General features: G+C 36.4%; 1 protein-coding gene across 7 annotated transcripts in view; it reads right to left on the bottom strand.

Annotated features, from left to right (window-relative positions):
* Positions 1 to 19,854, bottom strand: part of ZNF385B (zinc finger protein 385B) — a 368,556-nt gene that overhangs the window by 39,564 nt on the left and 309,138 nt on the right. For all 7 annotated transcript variants that reach the window (XM_055308554.1, XM_055308553.1, XM_055308555.1 and 4 more), the window contains one exon: positions 16,089 to 16,199. In XM_055308554.1, the coding sequence (XP_055164529.1) occupies positions 16,089 to 16,199 (111 nt within the window). The remainder of the gene's footprint in view (positions 1 to 16,088; positions 16,200 to 19,854) is intronic.

Below are 19,854 nucleotides of genomic sequence, written 5' to 3'. Positions count from 1 at the left end.
TGATGATGCAACTCTCTGGGAATGGATGAGATTCCTGAGGAATTAAGTACAGAGGTGAGAAAAACCTACCTGAGGAGAGAATTTTGTAAAACAGTTCTATTTAATAGATAAGATGAGGGAGAGAAGTCTGTACCAGGTACAGAAAAGCCACCAGAAAAGCTGGATATACAAGAAAGTAGTAAAACACAGAAGTCAAGGGAAGTAAAAAGTAAAGATAAAGAAAGGAACAAAGAAAAAAAAATACATACATACACACAACTATCAAAGACAAACTATAGTCTTACTGAAGTACAGTAACATCTTAAATGTTAAAATATTTTTCTATGATTTCAAAATAATCTCATAAAATAACTGGAAAATATGGCATATGAGGTCTTTATGTCCTAGACGAATATTTGATATAATGTGCACAGAAAAGTAGTAGCCATGTTAGTGTGAAATAAAGGATCTATTTATAGCTACTGCCCCAAGGAAATCATAGTGCCTCACCCATCACTTCAAAGAAGTGAGGAATGCAGAGCCATAGACGGAACACAGCAGCCTGAACACCCGAACACAATGTCAGGTTACAAAAGTCACTCTGAATTCAATAATAAAAATAGTGACAAATAGTTTTTTCTTTAAAATTTTTATTTATTTATTTGAGAGGGAGAGAGAGAACATGAGCGGGGGAGGAGCAGAGGGAGAAGCAAGCTCCTGCTGAGCAGGGAGCCCAACATGGCATGGGACCCTGAGACCATGACCTGAGCCCAAGCAGATACTTAGCTGACTGAGCCACCCAGGCGCCCCAGGATAGTGACAAATAGTTAACATTTATTGTTTGCTGTGTACCAGACACTGTGCTAAGTACTTTATGGACAGGATCTCATTTAATCCTCATAAAACCATGTGAAGCAAGTATTGTTAGCCCAAGAGACTCTGAAAAGTCAGTAACTGTCCAGTATTACACTGCCAGGAATGACAGACCCTGGATTCAAACCCAGGATTAAAAGATTAGAGTCTTAATCAGTACATCATTGAAGCAAGCCCCAAACCCAGAATCAAAAGGGCCTTCACAGGAGAAGATCCAAAACAAAACAGAATAGACTCTCCCTTAGTCACTCTGGGAAAGATGACCTTCATTTCCTTAGGATAATCTAGAGGTGAAAATAGGTCTGGGGATGTGCCCTTAAAGGTCATTGAAGGTAAAGTTTTCATTGTAGAGAATGGATTCAATAATTCTCAACCAACCCTAGGGTGTCATAAATTATAGATTTAAAAAAATCCCCTTTAGTACCACTTATTAATTCAAGAAATATCTATACACACTTCCTGCCAGGCACCAAGGAGACAGCAATACACAAAGCACGCTCCCTGTCCTTTAGATCCAACCAGAGTGTGTGTGTATGTGCTAGAAACAGATATTTAAACAAATGGTCACATAAATAAAGATCTCTTTACCAATTGTGATACATTTCATAAAGAAAAAATAGTGGGTGTTATAAAATTATTACTGGGAATGAGTCTAGCTTAGATCAGGGATCTGAGAAAAACTTCTGTGAGGAGGAGACATTTAGGTGACACCTGAAAGAGGAGAATGGACTAGACCAAAGTGGGAGGGGCTTCTAGCCGTTGTGGCTGCAGCCTTAGGAGCAAAGGGGCAAGTGGTCTAGAGTAGACTAGAAATGTGTGTAACTGGTTAGAAGCCTGAATGTTAAGAATTCTAGGTGACTAACAGAGTGAAGATTTTGGTGTCAAGAGGGGCCATAATAATCTGAGTACTTTGTGCTTCCTCCAGATTGCTGACCGACTTCCGCCTACGATTCAAAGCAGTGGATTGAGGAAGGGGTCACCAGCTGGTATGATTCTGGGGGTCTGACTGCTTGATCAGTCTCAATGTGGAATGAGCAAACTCCTAACAGCCCAATCACTAGGTTATTGGTAAAATGATTCTTAAATACGGTGGTTTTCTCATTTGTCTATCAAGATAACAAGATAACCCCAGGTCAGAACACAGAATCAGTGATTTATTGATAATTCAGTGAATCTGGTCAGTGCAGATAACTAAATTGGATAAACATCCCTCAAAGCAATGTGTCTATGGCCTGAAACATAAAATGGAGATAATATCTAAGTTAAGACACTCAACTCAGAAGATTTTCAGAGAGAGGTGCCTGAGTGGTTCAGTGGCTTAGGTGTGTCTGACTCTTGATTTCAGCTCAGGTCATGATCTCAGGGTGGCGAGACTGAGCCCTGCCTTGGGCTTGTGCTCAGCCCAGAGTCTGCTTGAGATTGTCTCCCTCTGCCCCTCCACATCCTCCTCCCCAACCACAAGCTCACTCTTTTTCTAAAAAAAAAAAAAAAAAAAAAAAAAAAAAAATACTTTCAGAGAAATGTTAATCAAGTCACAAATACATTCATTTACTTTAAAAAAGAGAATAGTATTAGATATTATGAAGTGGTTTAATTTCAGAAAAACCTCAATAATGTAGACTAATTTGGGTGAAGGGTATAATGAAATGGTAAAAAGAAAAAGTTAAAAAGGTAGAACATTTTTAACATTTTTGAAGAAATACTGTTAGTTGATAACTATTAGGTACCAGAGACTCTTAGGTGACTTGTTAAAATATATAAGAATTATTTTAGATGATATCATTCCTTATATTTTAATGAGTGCCCATAAAATGTTTAAGCCTGAAAAAAAATCGGTTCCATCTGTATTCTAAACCTCTATGCTTCAATCTTCTTTGCAACACTCATTTGCATTATCTTTGAAGAAAGAATTTGGACCAAACAAAAGTACAATTCAGCCTATACCTGAATGATCACAAATTCTTAATTAATGTAGTCCAAATTAATAAGAATTTATTGCACCTATAAAAATGGAAATTTATGCAAAAGACAATTACCTAATATTTAGATCTTTAGAAAACTAGCTTGAAGAGATTGTCTTTCAGATATTCAAATTTTGCATTTTTTTATCTACATCTGCAAACTCAGTAATTCTATTCTGGCATTTTACAAATATAGATACTCATCATTTTCTCAGCATTTACAGATGTTAATGAATACCCCCTTCTATGACCATCTGTGTAAAGTGTATAAATTAAATCATAAAAAGATTGTTGGTAGTTTAGTTTAAAAATGCATAAAGGGCATTTTGTTGCCTTAAACAATTTAAATCACAAAACTATAACAGGCAGCCCAATTAGTGAATCTATCCTTTTCTATTCCTCGTGAATGATATAAGAAAGGTCAATAAAAAATCATGATATAAACAAATAAATCATCACATAAAAGGATTCCATAGGTGTCTCTCAAATAATATAGAGTGGTTATTTTCTTTCCAGAGCAAAAACCAGATAATCACCTCAAGCTCCCGGGTCGGGGATAATGAAAGCTACATTTCAGAGAATACTCAGTGGGCAGTATCAAAGATAAAAAGAAAACTGCTGATTGTAAGTCAGTACTACATATTTTGCATGTTGAGTGTAGCATGCATTTAAAGCAGAACTAGAATTCCTAAAAATTGAATAACAAATGTCAGTGGTATGCTGAGAGTGAGGCTATCTACCTCAGATCCAGGAAATAAGGGGTTGTACTGTCTATAAATAATTTAAAGGTAATAATAAAACTTTCAGACTAAGTGACTAATACAGTGGAAGCTGTAGGTATCAAGAGCAGCTGTAATCAAATGATTCCAGAAGGCCTCCTCCTTCTGACTACATATCAATACACGCTGGCAATTCTAAATGTAGTTATAAAATAATCTTCCTGAAAATAAAAATTGTTCATCTACATTCTAGACCATTGCTGTGGTTATAGCTGAATTTTAACAATAAATATGCAACTTAAAATCAGCACATTTTTGTCACTTCTCTTTTAATTAACTTCATGGAAGTTGAGATAGAGAACTTGCTGTTATATAATTGAACTTCCAATGCACAATGACTCTGCTAACCTATCATTTTGAAAGTAAGACCCTAACGATTAAAAATCATTTAAGTTCGTTTCAGATGTAGTTCAAGTTTGTAAACTCTGTGCAGCTCACACCCTGGCATTTCAATAGTCAATTGGCACTAAACAAGGCTAGCACAGTGATTGTAAAGACAACGAAATAGAACTTGACATACTTCAGTTCTCTGATTTTACATGACTGCTTAGAATTTTTATTTGTGTTTAAAATTTCAGAGTGAGATAGTACCACCTGTGAGGTGCATTATTCTTGCTTGGTGAATATGAATTTTAGCTTCTACATGACATATTTTACTAATTTTATTGGCTAATATCTTTACAATTGAACAACTGAAACTTCTGCCTTTTTTAAAGTTATGTGCTTTAAAGCTAAGCAATGAAGAACAAACTATCAGCAGTGCGATTTAGCACATATGAAATTGCATCTTTCGTGTAACTCTGATTTTACTATAATTCACTTATTCCTTACTATAATATTATTCATCATTGTGACAGAATAATAGGTAGGTTTGAAATTTTGTCTCTTTAAAAAATACATTAATATAAATAAAAAGGATCAATCCTTTACTTTTTTCCCTTTTTGTACTATAATATTAAGTGGTCTAGTCATATATTAAAACTTTATTACAAGTCTCTGAGCTTTTTATTCTGGCTTTTATTATTATTAATGTAAATTTATATTTTTTTCTGAAAGTGACTATTCTATAGAGGGGATGTTAACATTATCTGCTTCTGGCATCAGCTATGTTTAGGTATACCTCTGATAAAGTGCTACGGTTTTATTTACAAGAGCTAAGTACACTTCTATATGAAGGGAACACAAATTAGTAAGAGTCAAACCATATTCTCTGCCCCCCAAAGTCATAACCTGAACAGAGTGACTTATTCTTGGTAGTTCTTGCTCATCAGAATTGTCCTCTGAGAGGGAATACATTTGCTCTCCCTGTGCACCAGAAGGCAAAACAGGAGAGAGAGAGAGAGAGAGAGAGAGAGAGAGAGAGAGAGAAAGACTAAGGTTTCATTTCATTTCAGTTTTCTTTCCTTTCCTTTCCGTTCCTTTTCCTTCCCCTCTTCTTTCCTTCCTTCCTATTCTTTCTTCTTCTTTTCAAGATTTAGGTAAGACAAAATGGTAGCCACTAAAAATCTTTAAAGCCTGGAACATGTTGCCAAAGGAAGCTGTGAAACATTCATTCTGTGAGAATGGAAATAAATCACTTTAATCATCATCTTAAATAATTGTGGTTTCAAGTATGCAGATAGGTAAAATCTTGCATAATTTTACAGGGTTCATGGACCCCCAGGACCCTATATGAAGACTACATCTTAAAAAGCTCCATCTGTTTTAGCGCTAGTATTTTATAACTCTTCAATTCTCTCTCCTTCATCCTGTTTCTCAAGCTTTTCCTTCTTTCTTTTTTTAAAAAGATTTTATTTATTTATTTATTTATTTATTTATTTATTTATTTATTTATTTATTTGAGAAAGAGAGAGAGGGAGAGAGAAAGAGAGCATAAGCAGGGGGAGGGATGGAGGGAGAAGGAGAAGCAGACTCCCCACTAAGCATGGCTTATCCCAAGACCCTGAGATCATGACTTGAGCCAAAGGCAGATATTTAATGGACGGAGCCACCCAGGTGCCCCTCTCTCAAGCTTTTCATAGTTTCATCTCCTCCATGAACCTCTGTGCAAATACAGAGATAATATACGTGGAGAGTATCTATTATAGAGCCTGGCAGAAAAACAGGCGTCCATCAAATGCTAGTTTTCTGACTGTGGTTATTTCAGCCCACGTGCTGACTCCTTTTCTAAATTTTTAAAAAAGATTTTATTCATTTATTCATGAGAGACAGAGAGAGAGAGAGAGAGAGAGAGACAGGCAGAGGGAGAAGCAGGCTCCCCTTGGGGAGCCTGATGTGGGACCCGATCCAGGGACCCCGGGATTATGACCAGAGCCGAAGGCAGATGCTCAACCATTGAGCCACCCAGGTGCCCCCTCCTTTACTAAATTTACATTACTCTACAGTTAACAGTATACAGTTTAGTGGTGTTTCTAAGTGTATTCGTTTTGTTTCCCTTGCAAGATAATTAGGTCCATGAGGATGGGGAAACTGTCTTCTATTCCTTGACTCCTCCTTCCCAGGCTGGAACTATTTTGACACTCTTCTGTCTCTGGCTAAGTTCACTGCTTCTTTACTGTCCTTGAAGAAGTCACATTAACCAGCAACACTGTTTGTCTAACAAAGATTACTACCTTGAAATTTCAGAAATTGGCTAAAGCAATGCTTCCTCATATGCTATTATCCCCTGCCCTTAACCTGAGTCATGAATCATAAAATTCCAGTCAGGTTTCCCCCCCAAAATTGATCTTTATGATGACCCACCATATCTAAAGTTCCCTGGCCTCTAGAACAAATGATGTCACATTTTATTCAAATTTTCTCCTTGAGAGATGAAAGTAGTTAAAAGTTACCTCTTTCGCAGATGTTCTGAACTGTATTAAATCAGCCATTGCTTGAAAGCAATGGAGTAGACAAAATTACTTTTTTTTTTTTGCATCCAGCTTGTTCTGTTTTTGTCTTACATAAGTAATATTTTTTTTCTTGTTGTAGAGGTTATGAAAGTTATAGCCAGTTGCCCATGCAGGCATACAGAATAGAAGACAAGCTTTAGGGAAGCAAACATGTCCTACATAAAGTCTGAATATAAACTTTAAACCAGCAGCTAATTATTTAGGAAACCTACAGTTGGTCAGCCTCAAAATTCTACCTGATTTCTAATTATATGTTTTTTTTTTCTAATTATATGTTGAATAAATTTTTAACTGAAGAATACCAAACCAGAAAAATTGAGTGAGACACTATCTTACTGCTAAGGATTCCTGAACCAATCTTAACTGAAGAAATCCATACCAAGCAAAGAAGGAAGATACACAAGCCTTCAACAATCTTCCTCAACCTCCAAGTGGCAAGAGAACTCTTAGATGACAAAGATCACTCACAAAGTGACTTGAAAATGCCTCAAGACTAAAAGAGTTAAAGGCAGATGCTTAACCACTGAGCATGCCTACTTTTGCCTATGAGAGTTACTAACACAGGGATTTTACACAGGAAAAAAGAAGTCCCACAGTGTTTTTTAAAGGTGTTCTTAATATTTGCTCAGGAGAGGAGCCTGGGTGGTTCAGTTGGTTGAGTGTCCAACTCTTGGTTTTTGGCTCAGAGTCATGATCTCAGGGTGACGGGATCAAGCTCCTTGTAGGTTCTGTGCTCAGCTCAGAGTCTGCTTGGGTTTCTCTCCCTCTCTCTCTGCTCCTACCCCTGTTCTCTCTCTCCCCCCACCTCAAATAAATAAGTAAAATCTTGAAAATGTATAAACTTCTTTGAAAAAATGTGCTCAGCAAATCTGTATTTATTTATTTATTTATTTTATTTATTTTTAGCAAGCCTGTATTTAGTGGAAATGTACCAAAGCTTGTAGTGCTGGTAGAGAATTGTAGATACCACATGGTTTCCGTTGAGAATATATTCTGATATGTGAGGGCAGTTTTCAGTGCTTTCCTTGTAACATTCTTATTACCTATTATTCTTCACAGCACCATATTGGCCAATCAATCTAACTTCGAATACTATTGAACACATATGAATACCTATAGTAGCATGTCATGTAAGGCATCTATGTATTTTAAGAAAAACCAGAATAATATTGAATTATTTGTGTTGCATAATTTTGTCATTAGTTAAATGTAGGATCTGATGAGTCTTTTTAAAGTCAAAATGCTCACTTTTTTGGAAAAAGAAAAAAAACCCAAGTATTTATTTATTTGTTTATTTGAGAGAGAAAGAGAGTGTGTGAGAGTGCAAGTTGGTGGGGAGGGAGAGGGACAAGCAGACTCTCCCAACTCAGGACTCCATCCCAGGACCCTGAAATCATGACCTGAGCTGAAATTAAGAGTTGGGTACTTAACTGACTGAACCATCCAGGTGCCCCTAATGCTCTTTTTACAAAAAAATTCACTTTTATCCTAGTCTGTATGACATTATCCTAGACTGTATGACATTTTTGTAATATCATTTGACTACTTTGGAGGCAAGTTTTTTTTTAATTTAATAAGTAACTACTATATGCTCCAAAAAGTTGACTACACTTGTTAAGAGCTTTGTTAAACAGAGTTATTGAAGAAAACTTTGAGCTTGGCATGTTCCTTTCCCTAGAACCACGCTATATTTCTGTCAAGTTGGAGCAAAAAATGTTCATCATTTTGTCAGCTCTGTCTGCAAAGCAGAGAATTACCTTCCCAAGCTCCTGAGATTTATGCTTTTAATTACCTCCTATCTGCTTCACTACCCTCCACACCTAAGAATCAATATAAATAGTCTTATTTATGGGAAAAATGTAAAATATTTGACGAAAGCAGGCTATCATTTTCTAGATTTCCATTTGATACTATTGATTCCTTCTATCTTCAGTGACTTTTTCTTGACAGAATCAGTTGGTTTTTCAAACTTACAAAATTATTCATTTATCTAATAATTTGTACTGCTTTATAGCAGATAGTTGTAAACTTTGCAACTAGCTTTTAGGTTCCCAACCCAGCAACGAGATTATTATCACTTTGGCATCTCTTTACTCATCAGCCGCAAAATTCAGTTTAAGTATGGTTTTCTCCAAACTCCTTCACCATAAATTTACTTCTCAGTGAAGATTAACTTCCATGGCCTGTTTCATTTCTGAATGGGAGGCCACTATTAACCCAGATGAAACCTAGCCACCAAGGCATCAGTGCTTTTTAAACTCTGCCCTCGCGTTTTATCAGCATTAATTCTTTAAAACAGAACCCCAACAAATTACAGATATATATCATTATACATAATTGTATTTACACTATTTATATATGACTATATAAATATAAACATAGAATAGGTGAATAGACTGAGCCACTCAGGCATTCCCAAACTACTTTTTTTTTTTTTTTTTTTTTTTTTTACATAGCATGCTGGTTAGAGTTTCAAATAATATGCTCAATGTGTTTGTTTTGTTTTATTTTGTTTTTACTACCTGGAGAATTTTTCAAGTGAAGTACCTCTGAATTTAAAGCAATGAATCCAGTAATAAACCTCAAGCTTCATGAAGGCACCACAGATGTCCAAGAACGGGAGGAAAAACTGTATTTAGGGTACTTTTGTGCCCCAGGAAGAGAAAGAAGAGGAGGAAGGGAAGAGGTTGAAGGGTGGTGGGGAAAAAGGAGACAGAGAACGAAGGAAGGAGGAATGCAGTTGTTTAGTGGAAGAGAACATGTTTTGACAGGCAAAGAGACACACTGATAACCAACTCATGGACAGAATTTCTGGAGTTAAAAGCAAGTGCTAGGCAGTCAACGGCAGAATGTGGAATCCCCTGGAAGAACGTCACATGGCAACTCATAAAAAGCTTGGTCCTCCGGAAACAGAAAGTGGCTGCCCTTGCCGCCGAGCGCCTCTTTGGCCTTTGCTGCAAGGACCATCTTCGATCGCAGGGTGGAAAGTCCCTGTTTGCAGGCCGCTCGCACCTCCCAGGGAAGGCCGGGCAGCTGCTGCGGGGACTCACCAACCCACGGCAGCTGGCAGAGAGGTGGAGTCGGGCCTGGTGGCCAACGGGGAGGGAGGGTCAGCCAAGAGCGCGTGCAAAGGGCGTTTATATGGGACCCGGGGCCCGGCTTTCTCCCTAATCTCCTGCCTGCTGAAATCTCTGCTGGATGACAGAGGACGCCAGGGCTTCTAGCAGAACTGGCACTAAAGCCTCTTAAGTGGCAGGTGGTGGATGGGGGCAGTTTGTTCATGCAGGACAGTGAATGTGTATCATCTCTGTGGACTGCTGAAGAGATTGGGAAGTGGGCATGAGAGAGAGAGAGAGAGAGGTAGAAGGTAGAGAGAAGTAGAAAGGTAGAGAGAGGTAGAAAGAGCCAGGAGGGCCTATTTAAATAATCTTATCCAAATGAAAATTGCTAAGACAAGGATGCAGAATGCAGAGGGGAGGTCCTGCCTGTGAACCTGGCGCACAGTGAGTGCCCTCGTGGAGGAACTGACGGGATGGCTGAAGGATGGCACTTCCTGAAATTTCAGAGAGATTTATAGTCCAGAATAGGAGAGTCAGGTCACTCAACCCATTCACACAAATGGTTGGTCAACTTGACATTTTACCTTCAGAAGCAAACCCTTCATTTCCTGTCCATTTGTACTTAGTCCAACTTAAATCAATGAGATGACATGAGGTCATTTGTTTAGGCCTTCAGATATGGGGAAATGTAACACACAGCAACAGGAAGAGTGGGCTAAAATGAGAGAGAGAGCTATTTGAATAACCAAAGTCCAAAAGCCAAAAACAAAGAAAAAGGCAACAAAATTAAAAACCTAGAGAGACCACAAAGTAAGATGAAATAAAGAAATGCCAACTAAAAGTGATTCCAAGTTTGTAGTGCTCTTCAAAGGTAGTACTGTAAATTTGAAACACCAAGTGCGTTAACACCAAATGCGTAATGAAAGCCTGTGGGGTCAGCAATTAGGGACACTGCATCTCATGCTTAATCAATTGTGGTATTAATGCTGAGTATCAAAATTTCAGGGTCAATTCCTAAATTAGAGTACATAAAACTTGATTAAAAAGATCATTATGCTCTCGTTTCGATTTGCCTATGAAGCATAACGGACCCAGTGGTATGTTATTAAGGGTATTTATGATTAACCGTGTTCTAAGATAATGATAATAGAAGGAGATCATCTCTATTTTTAAGTCAAGTTGCCCTGATTTTGTATAAGATCTGTTTAAGAGTCAGTTCCCTTTATCCTTCCGCTCCTACCATCCAAAGAATTGAAATTAATATGCAAATCAGATAATATTTGGGATCTGCCAACTTCCAACCTAGCCAAAAGGAGAATCATTAGCCTCAAAAATATTTTAAAAGTCTATGTTAGCTCTTGTTTCTGGTCTTTCCGTGTGAAAACCAAAAACCCAATAATTTTGAGAGTCTTTTTTAAAACTAAGTACAGGACAGGATATACGCCTATTTCCCTGGCAAGGCTTAACTCTAGAAATGCATTTCCCAGCCAAAGGGTAAAGATTCAGATTTAGGCTTATCAGTTTATGCCCCGTTATAGCTGCGGTGCACTCATTTGTTGGAGAAGAAAGGGGCATTCAGGCTTAGGAAAACCTCACTCAGGGCTGAGGTTAAACCATGTTAGGAAAAAGAAGGTGGCCAAGAAGAAACTAGGGATTTGGGTGCTGCACACAAATTTGTGCAAGTGTCTGGGACTCCGCTGGAAAGACATATTATTCCTGGACTGCAGCGCCTGCCCCTGGCAAAGTTAATGGTGTTAATTTGTAAAGGTTCATTTGGGAAATGTTTGTGATTAATGCTTGCTCATTTACATAACAGTATATCGTGTAAATAAAGCTGTAGCCTTTTGCTGTCCGACAGTGGAGTTCTACTGAGACGATAAAAGCCGGACAAAGGGGGCTACGGGACACTGAAACTAGGTCACATTGCATTTTAATGCACGAAGCCTGCCCTGGTACATTTTACGTGGGTAATGGAGAACTGCGGAACGCAGTCTGTTTACTGTGCAAATCTGCCTTCCAGATTTTTCAATAAACATATTTTCTACACTGAGGAGTGAAGCCAATTCAGTCTCAGGCTGATTTAGAAATGTTATTAAAGAAAATAAGGATGAGCATCTTCTTAATTCTTACATTAAAATGTAAATGGGGTAATTATAAAATAATAAACTCTCCCCCAAGTAAAAAATGCTCAGTTTCAGAGCTCAGTTATGCAGATTATAGCACCATTACTAAACACTGAGAACATGTATATGTCACATTTGTGAATTTGCCATCCAGACTTTGTGGCTTTACTGCCCAGAGTCTAAGTATGACTCAGAATTTAATTTCTTTCTCCATTATCAACAGAACATTTGGGCGGTGACAGGGAAGCTGGTGGTCACGTGCTCACCTGTGTACATTTGTCCATGTCCCTTTCAGTAAATATAAAAGAAAATGACTGACATCAAATGAAAACTCAAGTCAAAGGTGAACCTACTCCCAGAGCAATTCCGGGGCACATACAGAAGGCCGGCACACCTCCCCGAAACCCCCCCATGACTTGAATGAAAAACAAACCTCTTCGTCACTTTCTGGGTCTTAGTTGTTCTCTCCGAAAGGAGGAGATGTTTACATCCTGTCCTTCTGACAGAAATGCCATGGGAATGATTTTTAATCACAGAGCTGGAATGGTCCTCAAAGATCATGTAGTCCATTTTAGGTAATAACAGAAGAGGAAACTGAGGCCTGTGGTGGTGAAGTGACTTATCAAGTTCAGAATTAGGATTTAAATCACCTTCAAAGACTCTTAATCCAGGATTCTATACTGCATGGCCTCTCAATGTATGGACTCATGAAAATTTAGAGCAGAAGACTAATGTTCTAAGAGGATCTAATAAAGTTTATCCTTAGATACTTTCATTCATACTATTTGCTATAAAAGTTGCTCCTGGTCCCTGGAGCCTAGTATGGTGGTTGCCATAAGATAGGAGAGCAATAAACGCTAAGAAAATGAGTCAGGTTGTCAGGTGGGACAGTATAATGCAATAGGAAGAGCTATGGCTTTCAAGGCAAGAGACCAGAATTCATGTTCTATCTGTCATTTATTGGCTATGAAAATCTACGGAATTCCAAAGGATCAGAAACAACCTAAGTGTCCACTAATAGGGACTATTTAAATCAACTCTAGAACATCCACACACAGACTACTCTATTAGCTCTCTATTGCTATTACAGTAAATTACCACGAACTTAGTGGCTTAAAACAATATGTTTATTATCTTCCAGTCCTGGAGGTCAGAAGTTAAATATGGGCTTTGTGGAGCCAAAACCAAGGTGTAAGACTGTGTTCTTTTATAGAGGCTATGGGGTAAAATCAATTTTCTTGATTGTCGAGCTTCTAGAGGCTGCCCACATCCCTTGGCTTGTGGCCCCTTCTTTCACCTTCAAAGCCAACAGTTGCCTGTCGAGTTGTTCTCATACCACAGCATGCTAACCTTCTCTCTCTTTTATTTTTAAGATTTTATTTATTTATTCATAGAGATGCAGAGAGAGAGAGAGAGGGAGAGAGAGAGGCAGAGACAAAGGCAGAGGGAGAAGCAGGTTCCACGCAGAGAGCCCGACGTGGGACTCGATCCAGGGTCCTCAGGATCATGCCCTGGGCTGCAGGCGGTGCTAAACTGCTGCGCCACCGGGGCTGCCCTAACCTTCTCTTTTGTCTCCCACTTCTACTTTATAAGGACCTTTGGGCCATTTAATTATCCAGAATAATCTATTTTCAGGTCAGCTGATTGGCACCCTTAATTCCATTAACTATCTTACTTTCCCTTTGCCATATAAGGTAATATAGTAAAAGGTTTCAGAGATTAGGATGTGGACATCTTTGCCTACCACATCTGAGGGAGCTGTCTATGTTCTGATAGGGACAATACTCTAGGATATATTGTTTTTTTAAATATTTATTTATTTTTAGAAAGAGAGCATATGAGCAGTGAGCAGAGGGAGGGGCAGAGGAAGATGGAGGGAGAGAATGAATCCCAAGCAGACTGCCTACTGAGCGCAGAGCAGAACATGAGGCTCCATCTCAGGACCCTGAGATCACGACCTGAGCCGAAGTCAAGAGTAGGATGCTTAACTGACTGAGCCCCCCACGTGCTCCACTCTAGGATATACTGTTATGTAAAAAATGCATGGCAAAGAAAAGTGTAAACAGCACATTGCCTTTTATGTAGAAAGGGGATGAAACAGGAATAAATATTTATATTCCTGGTTGTATTTGCATAAACGAACTTGGGAAAGGTTTGCAAGAAATATTAAAGTGGTTATAGATAGGGAATGGCATGGAAGGTGGGAGGATGGGGAATGGGACAGAACAAGATTTTTAATGTATCGTTTAAAATTAATTTGCTTTTTGAACCATGTAAATATGTTTTTTTAAAAATTCAAGGGATTCATAAGTGCTCCAAAGTCTCTATTATTCACTTGATAGTCAAAACCCTTTTTTTTTGAAGAGCCTGTCAATCATCGAACATTGTTACTTTTTTCTTCTCAATTTTTCTAATAGGCAGATCTTCCTTTGTCAGTGACTTTATATCAACAGTTCTCTATGTCCCTCAGTCCATCTTAACTACTGATCTGATTTCTGTTACCACAGTTTTGTCTTTTGCAAAAAGTTATATAGGTGCAATCACATAATATAGTCTTTGTGTCCAATTTCTTACATTTAGCATACTGCCTCTGAAATTCTCCCATGTTGTGGGGTGTTATCTATCAGTACATCATTTCTTTTATTATTTTTAAAAAAATTTTTTTACATCATTTCTTTTATTGCTAAGTAGTATTCCATCGTTTGACCATACTTTTGTTTGTTAATCCATTCATCAGTTGATAGACATTTGGGTCAATTCCAGTTTGGGGCAATTATGCATAAAGCTACTACAAGTGACACACATATGTTTGAACATTAAGTTTTCACTTCTCTTAGATAAATACCTAAAAGTTGGATTGCTGGATTGTATGGAAAATATATCTATAACTTCTTTAAAATTTCTTATAAATAACTATTAAACTATTTTCCAAAGTCTCTGCACCGTTTTGTATAGCTACCAACAATGAAAGTGAGAGGTTGGGTTGCTAATCATCCACCTTGTTTAATTTTCATCATTTTAATAGGTGGAGGACTATCTGATTGTGGTTTGCACTTTCTTAATGGCTAATGATATTGAACATTGTTTTCCATACTTAATTGTCATTCATTTTTCTTCTTTGGTAAAGTGTTCAAATCTTTTGCCCATTTATGATTAATTATTGAGTTGTAGGTTATTTAATATTTTGTATACAAGCCATATGTTTTTACATTATTTTCTCCCAGTCTATAGCTTTTCTTTCCATTTCCTTTTTTTTTTTTTAAAGATTTTATTTATTTGAGAGAGAAGAGTGAGAGAGAGAGCATGAGCTGCATGAGGAACAAAGGGAGAAGCAGCCTCCCCACTGAGCAAGGAGCCTGGTGTAGGGCTCAAATCCAGGACTCCAGGATCATGACCTGAGTTGAAGGCAGACTTTTACCTTGACTAAGCCACCCAAGCATCCCTTTTCTTAACAGTATAACAATGTCACTTGAAGGGTAGAAGTTTTTACTTTTGATAATCTAATACAACAATATTTTCATAGTTCATACTTTTCCAATGACTATAAATTTTTATTATGTTTCCTATGTAGAATTATCAAAACATCATTTATATACATATGCCAACAAGAGTATTTGTTGTTTTAGTATTTGCAAAAAAACATGACTCCTACAATATGTTCTTTGGAAAATAGCTTCTGGGGTGGTGTAACTCAGGAAGTAACTCAGATAATACACAGTTCCAGATTCAGATTTGCATTGGTCACTGGCTTTACTTGGTAATTGAGCAGTATAAACATTCTAATATTATTTATTTTAATTTCATGTTATCTTACACCTACATTTTAAGATCTGCTTTAATAAATGACAATACCTTTTTCTTGTTACTTTTTTTTTTTTTTTTAGCATGATAGCTATGTTGGCCAGATAAAATACTTTACAAATATTTCCCTGCATTTCCATGTTCTGGGAAAATATAAATTGTGTAATAAATTATTCTCTCAGATATTTAATATGGGCATGCACAGATGAAATGTGACACTTTTTATTAAGAGTAATAGCAATAGTTTTCTTCAGTATCCATTGCATTTTAAACTTTAAAAAAATATCATCTGCTATTTGGGAATTTTTCAAAAGCAAATATAATTGGTAAGATTAAGCATAAAATGATTTGGGTAAGACTGATTACGTGGAGGAATTCTTGAATTTTTATATATTGGCCACTCTATTGCTCATGTTTCTTTCTTTCTTTTTTTTTTTTTTTTTTTGCTCACGTTTCTAATGTTGAATCCGAATCCCTGGGAAATCTGGCACACTGAAGTAAGTGGGCCACCAATGGGAGTAGCTTCTAGAGGCTATATAAATACGAAGAGATGTACATATTCAGAACAATCAGCCTTTCAGCTTGACAGACTTACAGAGAGCAATGAAAAGGTGATACTCACATCTGAATTAAAGCGAAGCTGACAGACATTACAAGAAATAACTTGTTTCTTCTTTGGGGGAATGGACACTCCAAAAGTGTGGTTAATGACTGCTTTTTGCACAGGATCCATCTGAAGAGCAAATGATAAAATAGTCAATGTATATCTTCAAAGATAGACAATAATATGAACAAGTAAAAGTAGCTGTATTATGCCTTAAAGTTTTAACTTTTAGCTCCCAGACAGGGATAATAAAGAATCTCATTCAATAGTAATGTACTTGTTTCCAGGAATTAAAAACAAGAACAAAAAGTCTTCTTTGAAATAAGAATCCCCCCAAATCACAGGAAAATCACAATATTTCAAGAAATCTTAAATCCTATATAAGGGACCTTGAAAAACCTTAAAAAAATCATAAAACGAGAAAACTTAAGATCTAAAGGTCAGAATCAAATTCACTTGTTAATGTTTTCCCAGTATGAGGTGATGATAGGTAACATGGTCTGAAATGACCTCAGTGACGATTACTACACATATTTCAGTTTCTCAAGTTTTGAGAAAAAAGTTATAAATGACAGACTCATATCACAAGAGAGAAACTACTGATCTTTTTTTTTAAACTACTGATCTTTATTTAAAAATAATTTATTACACCTCATGTACTATAGATTGAAATCCATCTTACTTGAAATGCTTGTCACATTTGTACACTCAAATACTCATAGCCGATTGATTACCATCCAACCTTTGTCTAGATATTGATCAAGTAAAGTTTTGACTTATAACCCATGACTTTCCTTTCTTTGGTTTGAATGTTCCATACATATTCAGAGAAATAAATGGTGACGAAAGTATTCAAGCACAGAAAAACTACGGCATAACACCATGAAAATACTTGGAGAAATAAAGAACACTATCTGCAGAGCCTATAAAAAGAGAAACACAGCAGCAATTGTCTCATGTACTCCAGATAATCTCCAGCATTAGTATCAGACAACTGGCAGTTCACAAAACAATGCGGATGATGAACAAAGCATTACTTATAAACACATGTAACATGAACAAGGACAGATCCACTGACACCATCATGTAGGAAATCTCCTGAGGTTAGAGTTTGGGATTGGATTAGTTGATGATATTTGGTAGAGAGAACAAATGAATACAATGCTTGATCAGGAATATAAATCAACAAAATATAAAATTCACAATTAGAAGAATTTAGGTACATTGGAAAAAAGGGTGGATTACAGAATTATTGAACAGTAGTGTAGCCTATTTTTTTTTGCTACTAGTTTAAGAGAGATGACAGGACAATGTATTCCCACTATACAGGACAAAAAATTTGGAGAGGTGAATGTTCTGGACTGACAGGACTACTCTATATCCTGATGTTAGTGGCGGTTATACAAATTTACACGTTAGAATTTTTAGAACTATATGTACTCCCCCAAAGTCAATTTTATATGTGATAATTTAAAACATAAAGAAGAAAAGGCTGTTAAGAGTATTATGTTTAACTACCACATGTAAAAATATCATTACTGGAAAATTTGGGGATTTCTTTTGTACAAAGTCATAATTGATGTAGTAAGTGCGGTTAATGAGAATTTTAAAAACACTCCATGGGCAAAGAAAATGTCAAAAGTTCAGAAAACAAAATTTTAGTTCACTTTTTTAGTTTATTCACAAATGCATACACTTAAATCTCATTCATCCCTTTGCAAAACACAAAACTATACTTTCTCATTGTCACTAGCGATGGCAAAGCAGTTTGAACAGGCTTAAAAACAGGATAGCCTAACTATATTGGCAGGATGAAAAAAGTATGTTGTTCTGCAAAGTTAAAAAATGAGAGCATTTTATTGAGACATTTTCTGTTCTTGGGCTCTGAAAAATACTTATTGGTAATATGTGAACTACATGGGATAAAACTATATGAATATTTCTCAAACAACAGTTTTCTGCATACTACTTTCATTATTTTTGCTATATCCATATATTATGGTATCATTATTTACTTATTTTTTCTTTAATTCAAACTCAAATTGACTTTGTAAAACGTAGCAATAATATTCAGGAAATTATTGGTTTAATGTATTCTTTCCTGTTACTAATTTTTAAAAAAGATTGAAAATTAACATTAAAAATTAAAACTTTAATTATCTACAATAAATGCATATATTCTTCTTGTTCCCATACCACAATATAGAAACATAGGCAAAAGGCACAACTAAAATAATCTAGTTTCAGGTTTTTAGTAAGCCAGAACATCTGCTGACAGCTCCAACATGACCTGGAAAATAAACATTCTTCTCACATCTTTAAAATTGTTAGCTGCCTATATAATTTTTAAAATAACTCCTAATATACAACTTTATTCTACCTAAATCTCGCATTTGCACCACATCAGCCTGAAAATATCTTCTAGTGCTCCCAAGGCTGGGGACAATCTGTCCTAAAAGGTAAATTGTGGATGAGCACCCCTGATAGAAAGACAGGCGAGGTCCCAGCCATCTGCTCCCTGAAAAGTAAACTAAAGAGGTTCCTTCAAGAAACTTTTACCAGAGTTGGCTTCTCTACTTTATATACATAATCCTACTCATCCTTATAAAATCAACTAAATAAACACAACCATTTTACCCCATTCCTTGTCACCTGTCATTAACACCTGCTGCCTTTTATCCTTTGAACGACTTACTACTAATCATGGAAAAATTTTATCCTCTACATTTCTCACTTTGTGCATGGATTTTATTTATTTTCCTTCTGATTCTTTTTCTTTCTTTCTTTCTTTCTTTCTTTCTTTCTTTCTTTCTTTCTTTCTTTCTTTCTTTCTTTCTTTTTTCTTTTTTACAGCTATTTCAAGAGAAGATCCACTCCACTCTCCACCCCCTGCCCCCTTCCACGCAGTCTAAATCTCTTTTGTCTTTCACTGTTGTTTATCACAGAATTCTGTAATTACATTTCTTATTCAAATATCATTTTGGGGAACAAGGTTTAGTTGAAAGGGAACTTTAAGTTGTCTAAAAAAGATTGTTCCACTTGCCAATGCAGCTGTTACCTTGAAACAGATACCATCTAGCTGATATTTTGACTGTTTGTGATCTGACACAGTAACTACCAGTACCTGAGTCATTTCAGGGGGAACCACACTGAAGAATATAGAGAAGGTTTTCAGATCTCTCCCTTTCCTTTTCTAAAGTATTAAGTGATAAAATCCTGAATATTTTCCTTAGCAGTCCTACAATACAAGTTAGATGAAAATAATGACTATGATGTTAATTTATACTAACTTATATTGTTTTCTTCCACTAATGAATGTCAGTCGTCTGTAATCATAATGAGGTATGTAGAACTAAACCAATGGTAATTCTTTTATTCAATTGCCAGTTTTTAGGATGAATAAAATACTCAGGGTGAATGAAAACATTCTCAAAAATCCTAAAATGTGATATATACAAGTGATTCAATTTCATATAGTCAAAATTATATATACATGATCTCATATGCTGACTGCTTAGAAAATTACTGGAGATATTACAATTAGCGACAGTTAAGAGTTTTCTTTTAAAGAGTCAACTGGTTTTCTCATAGACATTTATTTGGTTATTAAAAATAAACAAATGTTTTCAAACATCTCTATTAAAATGTTTACATCACTTTTAAAGGAACAAATGCCTTGTTAAATACTAATATTAAATTAGTTCCTGTTCATTCAGAGTGCACAAGAATGCAATGTATGGACTGAGAAAATTGTGATTCATTGTAAATAAAGCCAGAGAAGTGC

The sequence above is a fragment of the Nyctereutes procyonoides genome, unplaced genomic scaffold, assembly GCF_905146905.1.
Source record: "Nyctereutes procyonoides isolate TBG_1078 unplaced genomic scaffold, NYPRO_anot_genome, whole genome shotgun sequence".
In the NCBI taxonomy this organism is placed as follows: Eukaryota; Metazoa; Chordata; class Mammalia; order Carnivora; family Canidae; genus Nyctereutes; species Nyctereutes procyonoides.
Note: the sequence above shows the minus strand (reverse complement) of the source record. Positions and strands in the feature narration are given on the sequence as shown.